At 41.8% G+C, this 19,722-nt stretch overlaps 2 protein-coding genes across 2 annotated transcripts; both read left to right on the top strand.

The window, feature by feature from the left end:
* Positions 1-2,032: 2,032 nt before the first annotated feature.
* On the top strand, positions 2,033-4,467 carry LOC135520511 (CB1 cannabinoid receptor-interacting protein 1-like). The gene is made up of 3 exons (XM_064946117.1): positions 2,033-2,552; positions 3,111-3,255; positions 3,550-4,467. Exons 1-3 carry the CDS (start codon positions 2,371-2,373, stop codon positions 3,712-3,714), a joined length of 492 nt encoding a protein of 163 aa, XP_064802189.1. The 5' UTR covers positions 2,033-2,370; the 3' UTR covers positions 3,715-4,467.
* Positions 4,468-5,051: 584 nt separating this feature from the next.
* LOC135522208 (calcineurin subunit B type 1) lies at positions 5,052-19,425 on the top strand. Its single transcript, XM_064948269.1, has 6 exons — positions 5,052-5,292; positions 11,529-11,568; positions 16,150-16,326; positions 16,725-16,784; positions 17,063-17,247; positions 17,540-19,425. The coding sequence occupies exons 1-6, from the start codon at positions 5,290-5,292 to the stop codon at positions 17,585-17,587; spliced, it is 513 nt and encodes a 170-aa protein (XP_064804341.1). The 5' UTR covers positions 5,052-5,289; the 3' UTR covers positions 17,588-19,425.
* The last annotated feature ends 297 nt before the right edge of the window (positions 19,426-19,722 follow it).

A 19,722-nucleotide genomic window follows, 5' to 3' on the forward strand; every position in this document is an offset into this window, starting at 1 on the left:
GGAACCCAATATTTGCTATTTCAATTCATTTTGACATGACTGTTCATGTATTCACTTTATGTACATCCATGCAAATTCATGTATTACTCACTCACTGTAGACACCACGGATCACCATACATTCATTGAGAAAACATCATGATTTTGATGCACAAACAAATCTGGTGTGGTGTACAACATCTTTAATAGTCTAATGAAATTATTGTAGTTGGTACTGTAATTATAAAGACAAAGTCAATTGCCATATTTAGACTCTGCCACTGTATCAAAAGCCACATCCACAAATTAAACAGCAAAGAAACTTCAGGCTACAATTTCGAAGGTTCTTTAACGAAGTTCCACTATTTAAGCAGCCTGGACAGGGTCGACTCGAATCAATTGGCAGACTTTCTAAGGTCTCTAACAAGAGCCAATGTCAGCACTTCAGACAGGGATAGCTAACAATATTCGGACATCACACTTTAGGGTAGTTCACCCTGCATTGTTAATTGTTGTTTAATACAGTGTGTGGGCCTACATCCTTCCGGTATGTCCATGCAAGCATATAGCAACCAGAAACACCATAGAAAACAAAATGCACTGAGTGTACAAAGCTCTTTCCATGAGATGAATCCGTGAATCTTATTGATGTCACCTGTTAAATACACTTCAATCAGTGTGGATGAAGGTTAGGAGACAGGTTGAATCATTTTTATTAAGCCTTGAGACAATTGAGACATGGATTGTGTATGTGTGCCATTTAGAGGGTGAATGGGCAAGACAAAGATTTACAGTACTGTCAGAAAGTATTCATACCCCTTCACTTGTTCCACATTTTGTTGTGTTACAGCCTGAATTCAAAATGGATTCAATTGTTTTCCTTAACCATCTATACACAATACCCCATAATGACAAAGTGAAAACATGTATTAGTATTTTTTTTTTTTTTTTTTAAATACAGATATATCTCATTTACATAAGTATTCACACACCAATACATGTTATAATCACCTTTGGCAGCGATTACAGCTGTGAGTCTTTCTGGGTAATTCATAAGAGCTATGCACACCTGGATTGTACAATATTTGCAATTTTTTTTGCATTGTTCAAGGCCTGTCAAGTTGGTTGTTCATCATTGCTAGACAGCCAAGTTCAAGTCTTGCCATAGATTTTCAAGGATATTTAAGTCAAAATTGTAACTATCAGGGATGTGTTGTATTGGCTTTGCCCCAAACATAAGCCTTTGTATTCAGGACATAAAGTTAATTTCTTTGCCACATGTTTTACAGTTTTACTTTAGTGCCTTATTGCAAACACAATGCATGTTTTGTAATATGTTTATTCTGTACAGGCTTCCTTCTTTTCACTCTTTCATTTACGGTGCATTCTGAAAGTATTCAGATCCCTTGACTTTCTCTTATTCTCAAATGGAGTGAATGTATTATTTTCCTCATCAATCTACACACAATACCCCATAACGACAAAGTGAAAACAATTTTGGGGAAATGTTTGCAAATTTATATATAAAAAAAACAAACTTATTTACATTAATATTCAGAACCTTTGCTTTGAAACTCGACATTGGGCTCAGGTGCATCCTGTTTCCTCCATTGATCATCCTTTAGATGTTTCTAACAACTAAGACATTTCAGCTTTTCATTTGTAATGAATTTGTAAAAATGTGTAAAAACATTATTCCTCATTGACATTATGGGGTATTGTGTGTAGGCCAGTGACACAACATCTCAATTTTAAATTCAGGCTGTAACAACACATTTTAGAAAAATTCAAGCGGTGTGAATACTTTTTTTCTTAGAACGGGGTATGGAGGTAGGTGCAATGTGCACCGGTTTGAGTGTGTCAAGAACTGCAACGGTGCTGGGTTTTTCACGCTCAACAGTTTTCCGTGTCCATCAAGAATGGCCCACCACCAAAATGACACCCAGCCAACTTGACACAACTGTGAGACGCATTGGTGTCACCATGGGCCAGCATCCCTGTGGAACAATTTCGACGCTTTGTCGTCCATACCCCGATGAATTGAGGCTGTTCTGGGGGCAAAAGAGGGAGTAACTCAATATTAGTAAGGTGCTTCTAATGGTTTGTACACTCAGTGTATACTTACGTGCGTTCAGATCAGATCTTTATTTGTAGGACTATCTATGGTAGACTGCTATGGATCATTTTCATCTGTATGGTGATGATCCTCAGTGAGGAACGGGGTCGGAGGAATGCAGCCATCATTGTTAGTGATTTTACCCTTTTTGCCAGCTGTACACGTCACAGCATCCTCTCTCTGGTGCGGTTGGAAATGCACCATTGCTGCATCACTCCGCTTTCTCTTTAATAATTATAGGGTGCCCCCGAGACCATAATAGGTTATATTTCAGTCATGGTCGACGATGTTCCACCGATTATAAACATTTCTATCGCTCTAAAAATACAACCGAATGATGGACCGGTGTTTTTCAAGGTGGATGGGACCCGATTCGGCCAGAGCAGGACAATAAAATTGCTTACAGGGTCGAAGTATAAGGTTGAGGTGGTTATGAAGCCGGGCAATGCTGATGCCGCGTAAGTACAAACGACTATATCAAGAAAAGCACTGGACATTTGCATTAGTAATATTGAATTCGTTTACAATACATTCAAATTAAATGCACCTGTCAGTCTTACTATAGCCCATTACAGTGCGTCTGTGGATGCAGCCTGATGCAGGCGCTATATCCTGCCTCCCCTGAGTGTTAGATCAAATTTAGTTTTTCTGACGTATAGGCCTATGTAACTGCATGTTACTGTATCTTCAAATGGGTTGACTGCAAATATATGTCTGTATACCCCATATATCTTACAGGCTATTTTACAACGCATAGGCTATAGCCTACAATGGATAGGCTACAGTAGCCTCATTTCCCCTTTCCCCTACCCGATATTCTGCGTTAATAAATAATGTCTTGACGCGGCGTGTGAATGCATTTTTAATCATACCAAGGATGGTGAGTACAGAACGCATCTTTTGCGTGTTGATTCACGTCTCAACAATTCACTGCCGATGGTAGGCTACAGGCCCATTTGGGTGGGGTTGGGAATGATGCCCACTAACCGGTTTCATGTCTGTTTCATGATTCCCAGCACCATGAACATCGGAGGTATCACCCTCCCTCTGGAGCAGCAGTCCAAAGACGAGGAGTCAGTGGTGTACCATGGACATTATGACACAGAGGGAGTGCCTCACACCAAGAGTGGGGACAGGCAACCTGTCCAAGTCAGCATAGAGGTAATCCAGTAGAATACTTCATCCTAATTGTATAACTAAGCGGTAACTAACTGAGTTATTTATAATTAAGTGGTGTCTTCTGGCAATATAAATGTACATTTTCTCATATTTAGACCCAACTCAAAATATTGATATTATCAGCACTAATAACTCATCAATTCTCTAATCAAAACTATTTTCAGACATTTTAAAATACATTTGTTGTAAGAAATGTGCTATAGACAGTAAATCCAAGTCATCTACAACAGAGTCCCTTCAATGAATGTCTTTCTTTTCCCTGTGTTTTTGTGTCAGTTTGGAAAGGCGGGCCAATTCGAGACAATATGGCAAGTCAAGTACTATAACTACTACAAGCGAGACCAATGCCAGTTTGGGAACAAATTCATCAATATCGAGTACGAATGCAAGCCCAATGAGACGCGCAGCCTGATGTGGATCAACAAAGAGGCGTTCAATTGAGGAGCACCAATCAACTCATTCTTCCAATACCCAGTAATGGAAGAAAAACAAGCAGAGGAGATGCGTTGCACACAATAACCCTTTTTTTACCAACAACTTCAGAGGAAAAAGCCTTACTGTAGGCATGTGTTTCAAGTCACTGAGCACCATAATTGTCTGTTTTAGAGAAAGGGGGGCAGTTATCTACCAGTCTGATCTCGGGAGGTTGTTCTTTGATTGGTTTTAATCAAGACACATAGTCAGGTTGTTATCAGCAATATCATTGGGAATCACGGCTATACAACATCTGCTGTGTTACTCTGAGCTCTGGTCACACGAGCTGAAGCTGTGGCCCTCCTGGACCAGGATTGAAGACAGTTGCGGGTGAAATGTATCTAACCTGATTTATTACGTGTGATGTGGGTTATATGAATAAATGTACATATTTGTGTTATCCTATGTGTTAGTTCTAGTATTGTTTAAGCCTTTGAACAGCTGTCTACTTCTGAACAGCACAATTGTGATTAGCCTATAGAGGGGTGAGACAGTTTTTTTGTTAAAACTTCTATAATCTATTAAGTGCTTCTATTTCTGTAATGTTGTGGATCACTATCATTGTTTTGTCTCAGTTTTGTCTGTAAATGCATGGCTGAATAATCCTATGCCTAAAGGTTTTGTTCTTCAGATGCAAAATTATATGAGATTGCCTAAAATGTTCAGTTCTGTTATATATGTAATTGAAAAGTGTGGAAGTAAATATACCCATACCAGTTACTAGCGTACTTGATTAACATCATTGTACAATAATTGGAATAAGTAGTTTGTTGTTGCTGTTGTTTAAATTGTCCTATTGAAGACACTAATTTCACTGAAAGTGTTTATGATTCATTTCTCATTTCAGAAGCCTGCTTAGAGACGACAGTTGTGCCATTGCTTCCTTGTTCTCATTAGCAGTGTAAGCCCCCTTATTCACATGCCCACTTGCACATCCTATTCCAATCCGTTAGACACATTAGGCGTCATCTTTTACATCTAGTACAGTATGGCTATTCATGCCCGTGAAAGAGAAAGCTGCAATAGTCAATCTTACAACCATGCATCTTTATGGGCAAGCCTGTAGGTGTGGCATTCATATTCACTGGTCGATTTTTCCACATCCTTAAACATTACTGCATAGGTCTCCATTTAGAATCTGGATGAGGAAATAGGCCTACGCCGAAAAGCATTAAAAGTATCACTTAAACCCTGTATTGATGGATGGGCTACAATTTTATGTAAATGTCACAATACATGGTTGGCATACATACATTAAAAGAAATAGACAGGGTACCCGGATGTACTGTATAGCCGCACCTCCCCCTATTCGCCTTTCAACCTCGCTCGCTCTCTACACCAACACAACCTCCTCTGCGGATCCACTGTAGCTACTGCAGTGAATCCGTCATCCTTAAAGAGAAAAGGCGAGAGCAAGTCAAGCTGGTCTATATTTATTACAACCAGAAATATTTCCCTGAAACAGTCTTAAAATTGATTGTGCAACGTCGTCCTTTCAAAGTGTTTCTCTTGCACACCAGGTGAAGAAACCCAACCGACAGAATGGTAAGGAAAACTATAGCTAGCTATTTTAATGTTGAACCGAACGTGTACAAAATCTTACACCATATGCATGCATGCATAGCACTCAATGCTATCCAAGATCTCGTTGCACTACGTTCTTATTCTCCCGACCAAATGAGCTTGAAATCGTGTATTGCGTTACATTTTTGCACGCACAATTTCATGTTTACAGATATGGCAATATGGCCAACGTTATGTTTTGATGATTTATCGCATTCTGGTGTGTTCTGAAAAGCTATACTGAGACTTCTCAAAATGTGTGACAAGTAGCTAAACCAACAAGCTAGCCAGTTAGCTAAAGCTATAGGCACATGAAAAATGGCGCGAGCTTGTGGGGGAAAAGTGAAACATCGTATCTTTCCTGAACCCGCAAGCAGGCAACACTAACAATATCGATAGGCTGTCACGCCTTAGTTTGTGCATAAATTAGATGCGCTTGTCAACTTGTGTCGGCAATATTCGGCTTTATAACGCAGGTCCAACAAAGCTGGACTAGCACTAGTTAAAACATACTACATGGTCACAGCAAATGGGCACTTTTCCTGTTTGTCACTTATGAGAGCTGCACGGTACGTTAACGTGGTTCCCAATCAACACAGCTAGCTAACTACTCTTGGGAATGTGTTAAAAAGAACAGGACTGTTCTAGTTAGTCAGTCACATTAATTAATGTTAAACTACATTTCCAGGAAGAAACAATTGCTTCCCAAAGATCCACCTTTTCTTACATTTTCTATATTACCTCTCGTTACATTATTTGTATTTTCTTTTTACCAGTCCCAGTACAGGGATCAGAATAAATGGCTTTAAAAGGACATGCATTGCAGTAGGCCAGATACAGTTTCATACTACCCCAGTCATATCAATTTGCATCAGAGTTCCATTTAAAAAGATTGATATCTTGTCGTTCACTGACCTATTTCCTGTTCCTCCCAATTTCCAACGGTCATAGGCCTACATTAATTGTACACACACAGCCCATGTTTGGGGGGTCAGTAGGCGACTTGATTATTAAGCATGCATACTGGACATGTATGCATTTCTGAAGCGCCAGCATTTAGCTCAGACCAAGTGTGCATAGTGGTTTCAGGAAAAAGAACACAAATGCATCAACCTTAAATACGCTATAGGATCTGAATATTTGCTTCAAACAAAAATATAAACGCAACATGTAAAGTGTCAGTCACTTGTTTCATGAGCTGACATAAAAGATCCCTGACATTTACCATATGGACAAAAAGCTTATTTCTCTCTCATTTTGTGCACAAATGTGTTTATGTCCCTGTTAGTGGGCATTTCTTCTTTGCCAAGATAATCCATCCACCTGACAGGTGTGGCATATCACGAAGCTGATTAAACAGCATGATTTTTACACAGGTGCACCTTGTGCTGGGGACAATAAAAGGCCACTCTAAATTGTGCAGTTTTGTCACACAACACAATGCCACAGATGTTTCAAATTTGGAGGGTGTGCATTTGGCATACTGCCTGCAGGACTGTTTCCAGATAATTTAATGTTCATTTCTCTACCATAAGCCACCTCTAATGTAATTTTAGAGAATTTGATAGTACTTCCAACCGACCTCACAACCACCAACCATGTGTAACCTTGCCAGCCCAGGACCTCCACGTCAGTATTCTTCACCTGAGGGATCGTCTGAGACGAGCTACCCAGACAGCTGATGAAACTGTGGGTTTGCACAACTAAAGAATTTCTGCACAAACTGTCATGTCTGTATGGGCAGGCATAAGCTACGGACTACAAACACAATTGCATTTTATCGATGGCAATTTGAATGCACAGAGATACCGTGACGAGATCCCGAGGCCCATTGTGTTGCCATTCATCTGCCGCCATCACCTCATGTTTCAGCATGATAAGGCACGGCCCCATGTCACAAGGATCTGTGCACAATTCCTGGAAGCTGAAAATGTCTCTGTTTTTCCATGGCCTGCATACTCACCAGACATGTCACCCATTCAGCATGTTTGGGATGCTCTGGATTGACATATGACAGCATGTTCCAGTTCTTGCCAATATCCAGCAACTTTGCACAGCCGTGGGACAACTTTGATTGTGGCCTGTGGGACAACATTCCACAGGCCACAATCAACAGCTTGATCAACTCTATGCGAAGTACATGCGTCGCGTTCCATGAGGCAAATGGTGGTCACACCAGATACCGACTGGTTATCTAATCCACGCCCCTACCTTTTCTTAAGGTATCTGTGACCAACAGATGCATATCTGTATTCCCAGTTACGTGAAATCCATAAATTAGGAACTAATGCATTTATTTCAATTGACTGATTTTGTTATATGAACTAGCTCAGTAAAATCTTTGAATTGTTGCATGTTGCATTTTATATTTTTGTTCAGTGTACTATATACTCCTTATAGGCTGTCGCTGCAGGCAGCCAGGACTTGGGATGACGCTGATTAGGTTTTAATGGATTCTATCGGTAGATGGATTGTACACTCAGGCTGTCTCTTTGAAACCACATTCCAATTGTAAGCAGGCCCTCAGTGAGAACTGTTGAAGTCAAGTGTATTAGGCTCTGACTGCAATATATCACATTTTCATAAAACGTATTAAGTTCTCAGCTCTTGACAGAAAGTGCTGTCATGGTGCTCGAGCAAAATGTGTAGCTTACTACCAGCCTTGGCATATACTGTGAAAGTTGTTCAATTACAATGTGTGTCGGGAGACTGGCTTGCTTCTTCTTTAACCCTTAGTACAGATATTTTAGATAAACAAAGGGGATGGATTTGGAAGAAAATACTCCTCACTTTCCAAACCCAGTGTTGAATACGCCTAGACATTTAAAAAAATTTTTTTTAATGAATCGTTAGTGACAAATGAGTTGCCTGAAGCAAAGGATGTTGAAAAGAAAGTAACAAGATCATTGTTCATTTTATATGTTTGGACTGGCAATTGTGGTACAAACTACGCAGCTGAGTAAGGCCTAAATCCAACCCATCTGCCCTCCCACCATTTTGCAATGTCATAATTACAAAACCAGGTTTACTTCTAGAACTCCCACTGTTTGGTTACCACACAGACATGACCTTACACCAAGGAAATGGTGTAATCCTAACCCCCCCCCCCCCCCCAGTCCACTTGAATTGAATGCTCTGTGTGACCTGAAGTCAGAGGCACAGGACTGTTGCAGCATCAACCCTACTGTGCCAGTGATTTGAAAACACTTTGAGCATGGACATCTATGGGATTCTTGGAGATGAGGTTAGCCTATATCAAATGAAGAAAGTGTGAGACAAAATGTTGATATTTGCCAAACCAAAAGTAACCCACACCAGTCATAGTGACAAAAGTCACATTGCATGGACGTTGGAGCCTAATCCCTAAAATACTGTTCATGAAACAAATTGAATGATACTTTTATTGACATTTCCTTTACTATTTTATGACTTCAAGTGATGGGGGTATGGAGCCTATATGCATAACGTAATTTTATTTGGTATTGTATCCAAAAGCTTAGCTAGATGGAAAGACAGGGCCGTGTCTTTCTGATTGTCGATGATCAGTCTTGGGTTATGCCAGGCTTTGTTGTCAGCAGCAAGTCGAAACAGCTCTCCTACTTTCGCTGTTTTGTATTCATCACAGAGAAAAGGAATTTCGGCTTGCAATCCCGATTCGGATTCTGCAACATAGTCCTCATCGGCACATTCTGGATGGTGTGTGGATTTACACAAGGTAGCCTCGCTAGCCATTCTAATATTTGGCAGACATTTCTATCCAAAGCAACTTACTGTCCATACAGTGCATATGTTTTTAGTATACGGTGCAGTCTGAAGGTATTCAGACTTCTTGGCTTTTTCCACATTTTGCTGCATTACAGCCTTATTCTAAAATGGATTTAAATTGTTTGTTTGTTTCCCCTCATCAATCTACACACAATAGCCCATAATGACAAAGCAAAAACAGGTTTGTAGAAATTTCTGCAAATGTATAATAATTTAAAAAACTATCACATTTACATAAGTATTCAGAACCTTTACTCAGTACTTTGGCAACGATTACAGCCTCGGCTTCTTAGGTATGACGCTACAAGCTTGGCACACCTTTATTTGGGGAGTTTCTCCCATTCTTCTCTGCAGATCCTCTCAAGCTCTGTCATGTTGGATGGGGAGCTTCGCTGTACAGCTATTTTCAGGTCTCTCCAGAGATGTTTGATTGGGTTCAAGTCCGCCATCTGGCTGGGCCACTCAAGGACATTCAGAGACTTGTCCTGAAGCCACTCCTGCATTGTCTTGGCTGTGTGCTTAGGGTTGTTGTCCTGTTGGAAAGTGAACCTTCGCCCCAGTCTGAGGTCCTGAGCGCTCTGGAGTAAGATTTCAACAAGGATCTCTCTGTACATTGCTCCTTTCATCTTTCCCTTGATCTTGACTGGTCTTCTAGTCCCTGCCGCTGAAAAACATCTCTACAGCAGGATGCTGTCACCACCACGCTTCACCGTAGGGATGGTGCCAGGTTTCCTCCAGACCTGACGCTTGGCATTCAGGCCAAAGAGTTCAATCTTGGTTTCATCAGACCAGAGAATCTTGTTTCTCGTGGTCTGAGAGTCCTTTAGGTGCTTTTGGCAAAATCTAAGTAGGCTCTCATGTGCCTTTTTTTACTGAGGAGTGGCTTCCTTCTGGCCACTACCATAATGGCCTGATTGGTGGAGTGCTGCAGGAAGGATCTCGCATCTCCACAGAGGAACTCTGGAGCTCTGTCAGAGTGACCATCCGGTTCTTGGTCACCTCCATGACCAAGTCCCTTCTCCCCCAATTGCTCAGTTTGGCTGGGCGGCCAGCTCTAGGAAGAGTCTTGGTAGATTCAAACTTCTTCAATTTAAGAATGATGGAGGCCACCGTGTTCTTGAGGAGCTTCAATGCTGCATACATTTTTTTGTTACCCTTCCCCAGATCTGTGCCTTGACACAATCCTGCCTAGAGAGTTCTACGGACAATCCTTCAACCTCATGGCTTGGTTTTCGCTCAGACATTCACTGTCAACTATGGGACTTTATATATAGACAGGTGTGCATGCCTTTCCAAATCATGTCCAATCAATTGAATTTACAACAGGTGAACTCCAATCAAGTTGTAGATATATCTAAAGGATGATCAATGGAAGGAGGATGCACCTGAGCTCAATTTCGAGTCTCATAGCAAAGGGTCTGAATACTTACGTGAATAAGATATGTTTTTTGTATTTTTAATACATTTGCAAATATGTCTAAACCTGTTTTCGCATTGTCATTATGTATGTGTGTGTGTGTGTGTGTGTGTGAGGATAAAAATGCATTTAATCTATTTTAGAATAAGGCTGTAACATAACATGTGGATAAAGTCTAGGGATCTGAAAACTTTACTAATGCACTGTATATATAACCCGGGCAGGAACTGAACCCATGACCCTGGCGTGGCTAATGCCTCTTACCAACGGAGCCACAGAAGTGCTCTATGATATTCAGGAGATAAATGTTTTTAACTTGGATTTAAATGGATAGTTATTTAGAGGCATTTAGGATAGTCCATGCCCCTTTTTGGCTCGCCGTTCAGTCGTGGCCCAAGTCTTTATCTAATAAGGAAGGCTGAGCCTTTCTCAATTCCTTTATGTCCCACTGAGATGCGGAAAGGCAAAGGCAGTGGATTGCCCTCATTTCCAGCTCTGGCAGAATCCAGTTCATTCTGTTTGTTCTCATGCATAATGGAGAATGCCACTTCTGAGGGATAAACAAAATGCCGAGAGTGGGGTGGACCGAGAATGGGTTTCGAATCTACCTGCCGTTTTAGTGGCAGGTGGCAGGATATTGTGCCACTCTGTAGTGTTAATGTTGTTTCCCTATTAACGTACCAAGCTCACATCAATATATTAGCACATCATCACTTTCGTGTGTCAATGTTGAGGTGGTAGTGTACCCCGGACGCAAGAATTGGTATGGCGTTTGTCTTATGTGGTGCACACAATCGGGTCTTTTACATAAGATTGTCACCACTCAACTTGTTACCTTGTTACAATGTAATCAATGGTAAAATGGCAATATTTCAGACCCTTGGTGCGAATGCCATGCAACACAATTCCTATATTTTGAAGAAGAAAATACAGATTTTAATGGTGAATGTTATTAGCTATGGTTTCCTGTCTTCATTTCTGAATAGACATTAGGTTGGATAGTCATTCTCACCATTCTTTTCCTCTTTCTTTCTAGGGAAACGAAGCAAGTTATCCCTTGGAGATGTGTACACACTGTAAGTATTTGAGAGCGTCACCGGCCACTTCTCCAATACTGCTGCTGTGATTCAAACAATATCATCTGTGGGCTGTCCTGTATGTAATATTCAGATATGACTGGAATGTAATCAAATTGAATTGGACCGAGAACAATTTTGATGAAAAAAAAAAGTTTAGGCTATGGGATTGCATTGTCTCTGGTTTAATGAGTGACCGTCCAGTCAACTCAAAGGCCAGAATCTACCATAGGCGTTGCAGTTTACAAAAGTCTGGGACACTTAAGAGGTAAACAACTGGTCAGGTCGGGGGAATTGAGCAGACCAATATATACATCACCACACGCTATACTGCATACTTCAGCCCTTCACAGTGTGACACAGTCTCAGACGCTGCTGGGAGGCTTGAGCACTTGGCTGCCACAGCTAAAAAATGCCTCCCCCCTCATAAAGGTCAGTTTCAGGGCTGGTGGGAGAGCCTTATTTATTTTTAGTCCGAGTAATATTCCATTTTTAATTGGTTTGTCACCCTGCTGCGCCATCCCTCCACCCTCATCAATCCACCCACCCCTCAAGAGAAAATGGGGCTAATTAGAGTTTCAGGACTGAACTTTCAGGCTCTACTTTTTCGGGAACTCCCTCCTGTGGAGGATTGTGGCGTGCAGAGCCGGAGTTCACGTCAATGTTGGCCGGTGTCGAGTGTGTTCAGGGGGGAGGCACCTCTGCACCTTCCTAACGAGCTGTTACGTTAGGTGTCGCAGGAGTGGCCGTCGGACTGTGATTTACGACGGCACTTGTTCCTTTACTTGCCTTAACCCAGAACAATCTCCCTCTCTCTGTTTCTCCCCGCCCAGTCTTGTACAGAATGTGTTTGACTGGAAAAGCAAATGCTAGGTTTTCAATCGTTTTGAGAGAGACCAGACTCGCGTAGGACTTTGTCACGGGTGCAAGTAGACGGTACTACTTTCTGGTGTTGACTTAGGGGTCTCACTTCATAAAGACTTGCCACTTTGATGCTTATGGACCAGCTGACACAACCCCCACCATCAAAAACACACCTGTGTTTAGAATCACGCCTGGGTTGCGCACCTGCAGGACAATCAAAAACAAGAGACTTCAACAGGTCTCAAACCTCAGCCAGCCGATGGACTTCCCCACCGTGGGATATTTTGGGGAGTCTCTACCCACCCCCTCACTCCTGGGAGCAGGGCGTGGGGCAGCTGTTCGCCGTGTCAAGAAGGCACACAACCTTAAATCAGCTTTGCGCACCGAGCTGGCAGGGTCTGAACACTGGGAGCTCACCCAGATCCCTGTCCATGTCCACTAGTCAGGGCGTTCGTTAGTAGACCCCTAGAATGCTGGTCAGTTCTGTCTTTTACCCCGAATGGTAAAGGTTGGATACGGGGAAGGGGAAGCTGATCCTAGCAGAGGGGCAACTTCTACTCGGAGGGTTAGGTGACTCCCTGTGCAAGGCTGAAGCTGTAGCTAAACAGACAAAATGACTTTCCCTGCAAAGACTGTTTTTTTCGCTTCAAGAGAACATGGTGACTCCCCTCTGAACACCTTGTGTTTTTCTGTAGTTGTACCCACTTGTACACCCTCCCTCCCCGCTTAGACTAGTCTTAGCACAGTGTGCGTATCTCTAAGTGGCGATCTTTAGCATCTGCTGAGAGCTTTGGGCGTGTCGTAAGGAGCACCAGTCAAGCATGATGACGCAGCAGAACGTGGCATGCATGCAAACCCACACACAAGTATGCATGCAAACCCACACACAAGTATGCATGCAAACCCACACACAAGTATGCATGCAAACCCACACACAAGTATGCATGCAAACCCACACACAAGTATGCATGTACACAGACGGCCACGTATTGGCTACCGTGTTCTTTGGAGCAATTCATGATCTGTTCATCAAACTGGAAGAGGATCTGCATCTATAGACAGGTTGTATTTACTTGTTTCTTTGTACACAGACACATTCTCACAGGCACATTCCAATCAAAAAACTTCACAAACGCATTATGTATATTAAAAAAAACCCAGCAAGATAATAAACCATCCAAATTGAGCTACAAACCAGCACATCAAGACAAATCAACTTCCCATATATTGTATTGAGGCAGAGCTGAGAGTATTTATTTGGCTGTTTGGGAGAGCTGCAGTGCTTTGATGCGCCCCAGTGGGTGCCGCTTTTTCAGTAAGATCAGCGGTGTGACTCGCCCACATGTAATGGGGGGGGTTGTGTTTCTGCAGCAGTGAATTAAGTGCGATGGCAACGTAGTCACCACCGCTTCCTTATTATCTGCCTCTTGTCAGATGCATGGTTGGTTTATAGGTGTGATATTGGTTAGCTCATTGGTTAGCTTGCGTAGCAGTTATATCTCTCTGGAGGGGGGGGGGGCATGATTTGTTTGCAGGTCTCTAGAGCAAACCAGTGTCTAGAATTACTATAAAATGACTATTTGGACTCGTACGAGGCTAAATCTTGACACGTGCCTGAATGCTAGTAACACTAACATAACAAATTGTTGATAACCCAATTGTGGTGGTAACAGTGTTCTTAAAATATCATAACCGGGGCTTGATTCATGAAGACTCGGGAGACAGTCTCAGAACTCTCAAGCTGTCTGCGTGGTCATTGGTTGTGAGGGAGATGAAGTCCAGTGAGCTGAATTATGAAACCTAACATGTTGTCTCCTTCTGCAGATCAGTTTGTGTTGAAAGCCTCACCAGCTGGCTGTCTGACTGCAGCTCTCAAAATACCCTCCCCCCTTTTGTGTGTTGGCTTGCTGGGTTTCCTTGTTGCTAGGGTTTTCCCGAGGGGAGGGCAGCACCAGCCATTTAGCTGTGTGTGGAGTGAGGGGTGTTTCTCTCTGCCTTGTGGCTATAAATACTTTTTTCCTCCATCTATTTGATCTACACTCGTGGACTGTATACACGGACAGAATGGTACCCAGCACTGTCTGGCATAGACTGTTGTGCAAGTGTAATTGAATTAATGCAGTGCTGTTGGGGCATGTGCCTCTGCACCTACATTTTTGCGTCCCCTGGTAAAGAGTTTGTGTCAGGGGAGGAGCTATTGATGTATTTAAAAATATATATATATATATTTTCTCAGTTTGTATACAAGCGTTAGTCCATCGTTAACACTGAAATTATTAAGGTGTAAGTTAAATCAGCTTAACTAAAATGATCATCAATGGGCTGGCTATATCCAAATTATTTTCAATGGCATCCTTCCTTGTCTCCATGTCAGACTACTACTGACAGGCTTTTGGGGGCTGGAAAAAAGGTGCATAACTTTCCGGCTTATATTGGTTTGTCTTCAATTCATTTACCACATAATTAATAAGGTTCTTAATGTAGAGATATGAAATTAAGCACCTGTTGCCAGGTAGTGTAGCGTAGCCATCCAAAATGTCGTATTAGCTAAAACGCCTAGAATTGTCCATTTACATTAAACGGCTACATTTTGATTGGATGTTGGATTTTAAGAACCCTCCCTCACAATCCCGTAGAAAGGCGCTGCGTGTTTACGTTTTTCCAATTTGGTAGGACACATTTTGCAGAGAGTTGCTCACAAATAGATGTAAAAGGGCATCAGTTTTCACTGTGGTGCTGTATTGGCTGCACCCCATAATGTATAGCCGCCATAGTAATATTCTAGTTCTTGTGACACCCCACTCACTTGTTTTGTGGTACATCTAGTGGTGGGTCTCGGTTATGGCAGCTGTTGGTTCCTTACTTGTTAAGCCTGTCATCATGGTACAACACTGCTGACTAAAACACCACTGCCACGTCGAGGTGCCCAGAGGAACACCTCAGCAAACCCAAGCCATATCGGGTCAGAGAGAAACTCCGGATTGCCTGTAACTGTCAAATAAAGCTGATGGAAAAATACTTTGGAGTCTGCAGATATGAATTGTGCCTTCGAAGACTGATAAAAGAATAGCTTGTTATTTACAGTCAGACTGTGGGTGATTTTAATACTAGTGCGAGGTTGATCGTATTAACAAACTACTGGAATGTTCTTTCTCATATATGTAGAATCAAGCATTGTGCACAGCAGCAGGTGAAAGGTTCATTTTGTGAAATCACGCCCACATTACGGCTCACACTCAGTCTCACTTAAGTCCACCTCACGCTGTTGTGTCCACGTTACGATTAATGCATATCAGTCCAGTGATTAGTGTGTTTCGGAGGCGTCACATGACACAGTGAAAGAGCTTTGAGTGGGGAACCGAGAGGTATGCTGCTGTCGCTCAATGTTGGCCACCAGTATCAAACTACACTAGGTGGGCGGTAGCTTGGGATGGCTATGCTATGGCCAGCATTCAGAAGAATTCGGGTAAGAATCAATCGGGGATGGGTGAATCGATTCTAAAGGCCGCAAAGGACCATAACACCAGATGTAAGTGACCAGGTTGGCCCGTTTTCTCTCCCCCCCCCCCGTGTGCTGAAAGTGTGCTTCCCGAAACCCGGCGGTGGTGGTTTGCTACCCTAGAAAATGGAGTCTGTTGTGTAAAGTTTTGTTCCCCTATATGTGAATAGGTCGGTTTTTAACGCCATCCTTTCTCGCTCTCTCCTTTTCTATTTCAGTTGATGCTGATGAGATTAAGAGGTTAGGAAAGAGATTTAAGAAACTCGACCTAGATAACTCTGGCTCCTTGAGCGTGGAAGAGTTCATGTCCTTACCGGAACTCCAACAGAATCCCCTTGTACAGCGAGTTATCGATATATTTGACACAGATGGCAATGGGGAAGTCGACTTCAAAGGTAAGACTGATATATGGGGTTATACACCTTTTTTAAATTCTAACTTCAAAAGAGCCTTTGTTGTCTGTTTTAGTCTGGTGACTTTGTTGTAGGCTATCCTTGTGGATAATGACCAGTGCAGTTTCACCTTGAAATGAAATCATCAACCAAATTGCTTAAATGTATAATGTTTTTTTTCTAAGAAGTGTTCGCCTGCATTATGATGTTATGCTGACCAACCTTAAATCAGAAAATGCCTTAACAGTTTTTGGGCCGTTTGGACATTTTCCTCGAAAGCCCCCTCCTAGCTCTTATGCAACTGATTGAATGAAATAACGATATCCGATGTGTGTTCATGTCCTTGTTACTGTCCTTTTTAATTGTTGGTTGACTCAAAATGGCTTCACATTCTTTGACAGAATTCATTGAGGGCGTCTCCCAGTTCAGTGTCAAAGGTGATAAAGAGATGAAATTGCGCTGTAAGTAGACTGCCAACTAATCTCGACTGCTTTCACTGTGAGGCCCCCCCCATTTTAAAGTGATTACCCACCTTTTTGTCGATACACCAATGCTGAGCTCATAAAGCAAATGTTTGTGATTTCTTTTTTGCTTTTCTGTGTGAAAAATGATCCCCGTTCTTGGATGTTCAAAGTTCTTCCTTTAAAAAAAAATATGCGTATTGGCAGGTCATTCCAATGACGCTACAATGAAAACCTAGAGGTCTGACCCAACCTTCCGTCTTCCCCTTGTCCTGTAGTTGCCTTCAGGATCTACGACATGGACAAGGACGGCTACATATCCAATGGAGAACTCTTCCAGGTCCTCAAGATGATGGTGGGAAACAACTTAAAGGACACCCAGCTCCAGCAGATTGTTGACAAAACCATCATCAACGCAGACAAAGACGGCGACGGGAGGATATCCTTTGAGGAGTTTTGTGCGGTGAGTCGAAGAAACAACGTTTTAACTCTGTGATAGGGTTGCACAGTTCCTGAAACTTTCCGTAAAATGTTGACAAGTTTGAGAAATCCCATTTGGGGGATTTCCCGGAACCAGTAGGGAATAATCAGGAAATCCTCCCAACAGGGATTTCTGCAACAAAAAAACTCTGAATTTATCTGAAATGTTGCAATCATATTCCCATGATCATGATCGCGGTGCGTCACTTCTGTTCAAATTCTAAAGGTGTCTGTTGCGTCCGTGACCGTTTCTTGCCCCTCTTGTCTTCCATTAGGTGGTGGGAGGATTAGACATACACAAAAAGATGGTTGTGGACGTGTGACTGACCTCACGGGCCCCCGCAAAAATCCCTTTTCGCTTTCTTCTCCATTTCTGAGGATCTGCTCAAGGTGTCATCCAGCAACGCTCTCTGTGTATTTTTCAATGGAAGTATTTTTCTCTGTGAAGCCACTTCTTTTTTCATTTTTTGTTTTCAACCCGAGCCTTCTGACGCCAACCATTTTATAGTGTTATCGAACATGAGTTCTCTCAATAACCCGGTGTAGCACTTTAAAAGCCTGAAGGACAGCTTTTTATCATTGAGCGAGTATTTCAGTTTGGTGGAGGAAGGGTTAGTGTGTTTCTCTTTGATTTTGAGGCAGTTGGGATTTTTTTCATATTTATTTTGGTCTTGGCTTTTTTTGAGGGTGGGGGATGTGTGTAGTTAGCTGTGATGTAACTTGATGTACTTGATTTCAACACAACACAAAAATAGAGCATGAAGTGCCAATCAGAACATAAAATAAACCGGTTGAATATAATGGTATACATCTTTTTCTATCAACATTCGGTAGAATTTGCTTATTTCAGTCCAATTACATTTTCCGGGCAAATGCTTTCCCTGCTTCTTTCACTCCCAATATTTTGAACAGCTACGTTTTTAAGATCATGTAAGACAGCCTTTTTTTTAATAAGGGGAATTGTGCACTATACCTATTTATATTGTCAGGGACATCGATCATCATGCTTTGAAGATGCAGTGGAGTAGAGAGAATAATATTTACATTTCTGCACATACAAGCTTACGGTTATACTTCAAGGACAAAGTCTTTCTTTTTTTTGAGTCACTGGTTGATTATGCGAATAATTTTCACCTTAAGTCTCTTATTCCAACAAAAAGCACGTCTTCATTCTGGATGGTAGGACATCACAGGCCATTAGAATATTCTCGTTAATGTGTTTTTGTATTTACTGCTTTCGTCAGCCATGTTAAGTTACAGATATGGATTGGTTACAGACTATCAAATAGAAGTAGAGATGAGTGCTTATGGTTTAAATGCTTGTGATACGGTAAATCTAGCTTTTTTGGGGGGGGGGGGGGGGGGGTTGCGTTTAACAACTCAACTGCAGGCAGAGCTGAGGTAACTTACAGAAAGTAGGCTACAGTTAGGACATTGAGGGATGTTAAGTTGGTTCGGCTTATGAGAGGCGTTGATTTCAACGTACACATTTTGCCTTCTTGACTATGTAATTTGCATCTATTTCATGAACATCTTTTAATTCGGTTTCTCAAACATTGTATGGACTCTTGCCTTGAGTTGACATAATAGTGCAAGGTCACAGGTGGGCTGTCCCTCTTCCTCCCTACCTACCTGAACATTCTTCTTCTATTTTTCTTGAGGAGATGCAAGCGACAAAAAGGGCATTTTATTATAAAGCTACCAACGTTCTTTACACAGAGAGAGGGGACAAGACAGAACAGGTTTTATTTGTATCTATACATTTTATGGAATTTAAACGTGTTTTAAGATTGTGGCTCTGCTTTTTTGCTCAACTGAATGCACCGACGGGCGGGTGTTCAAGTGCGTGATCCTGTGCCGCATGCGCCCGCCTCGCACCGCTGTTTTGTCTTCAATGGCGTGCTGCACGACGATGGCTCTGATCTTAAAAGGCCCCCGAAGTCTTGTGATGTGCTTGCATGACATGGAGGGTTCTCTTTCCCCCCTTCCCCACACACTTTTTTTTTCTTTGTGCATGTAGATCCATTTTTTGAAAATCTCTATGTTTACATATGAATCTTAATGTTAATATATTATAACAAATGAAAATGACATGTATATGGATGTTGCCAAAAAAAAGAATTGGTGAATGTTGAATAAATATGGAAATGACTCAAAGTAACTCCACTACATGTAACTGTTATTCTAAACAACTATAATCTTTTGGATATCTCTGTCACTTCTATTCCAGCAAAGCTTCACTTCTGCCCCAGAGTAGCCTACTAGCTCTGTTTCAAGGGGAAACCATTCGAGATGTTGTTTTTTTGTTGTATATATTTTTTTCTTTACAGATATTTGTTATTAACATGGTAGTATTGGTGGTCCCTCCTTTTGTTTTTTGTTTTTTTAGGTTTGTGCTAAATGTGTCCACTATTGGAGGAAAGGGATCTGTGTGTGTGTGTGTGTGTGTGTGTGTGTG

This window comes from Oncorhynchus masou, chromosome 4 (genome assembly GCF_036934945.1).
Source record: "Oncorhynchus masou masou isolate Uvic2021 chromosome 4, UVic_Omas_1.1, whole genome shotgun sequence".
Taxonomy (NCBI): domain Eukaryota; kingdom Metazoa; phylum Chordata; class Actinopteri; order Salmoniformes; family Salmonidae; genus Oncorhynchus; species Oncorhynchus masou.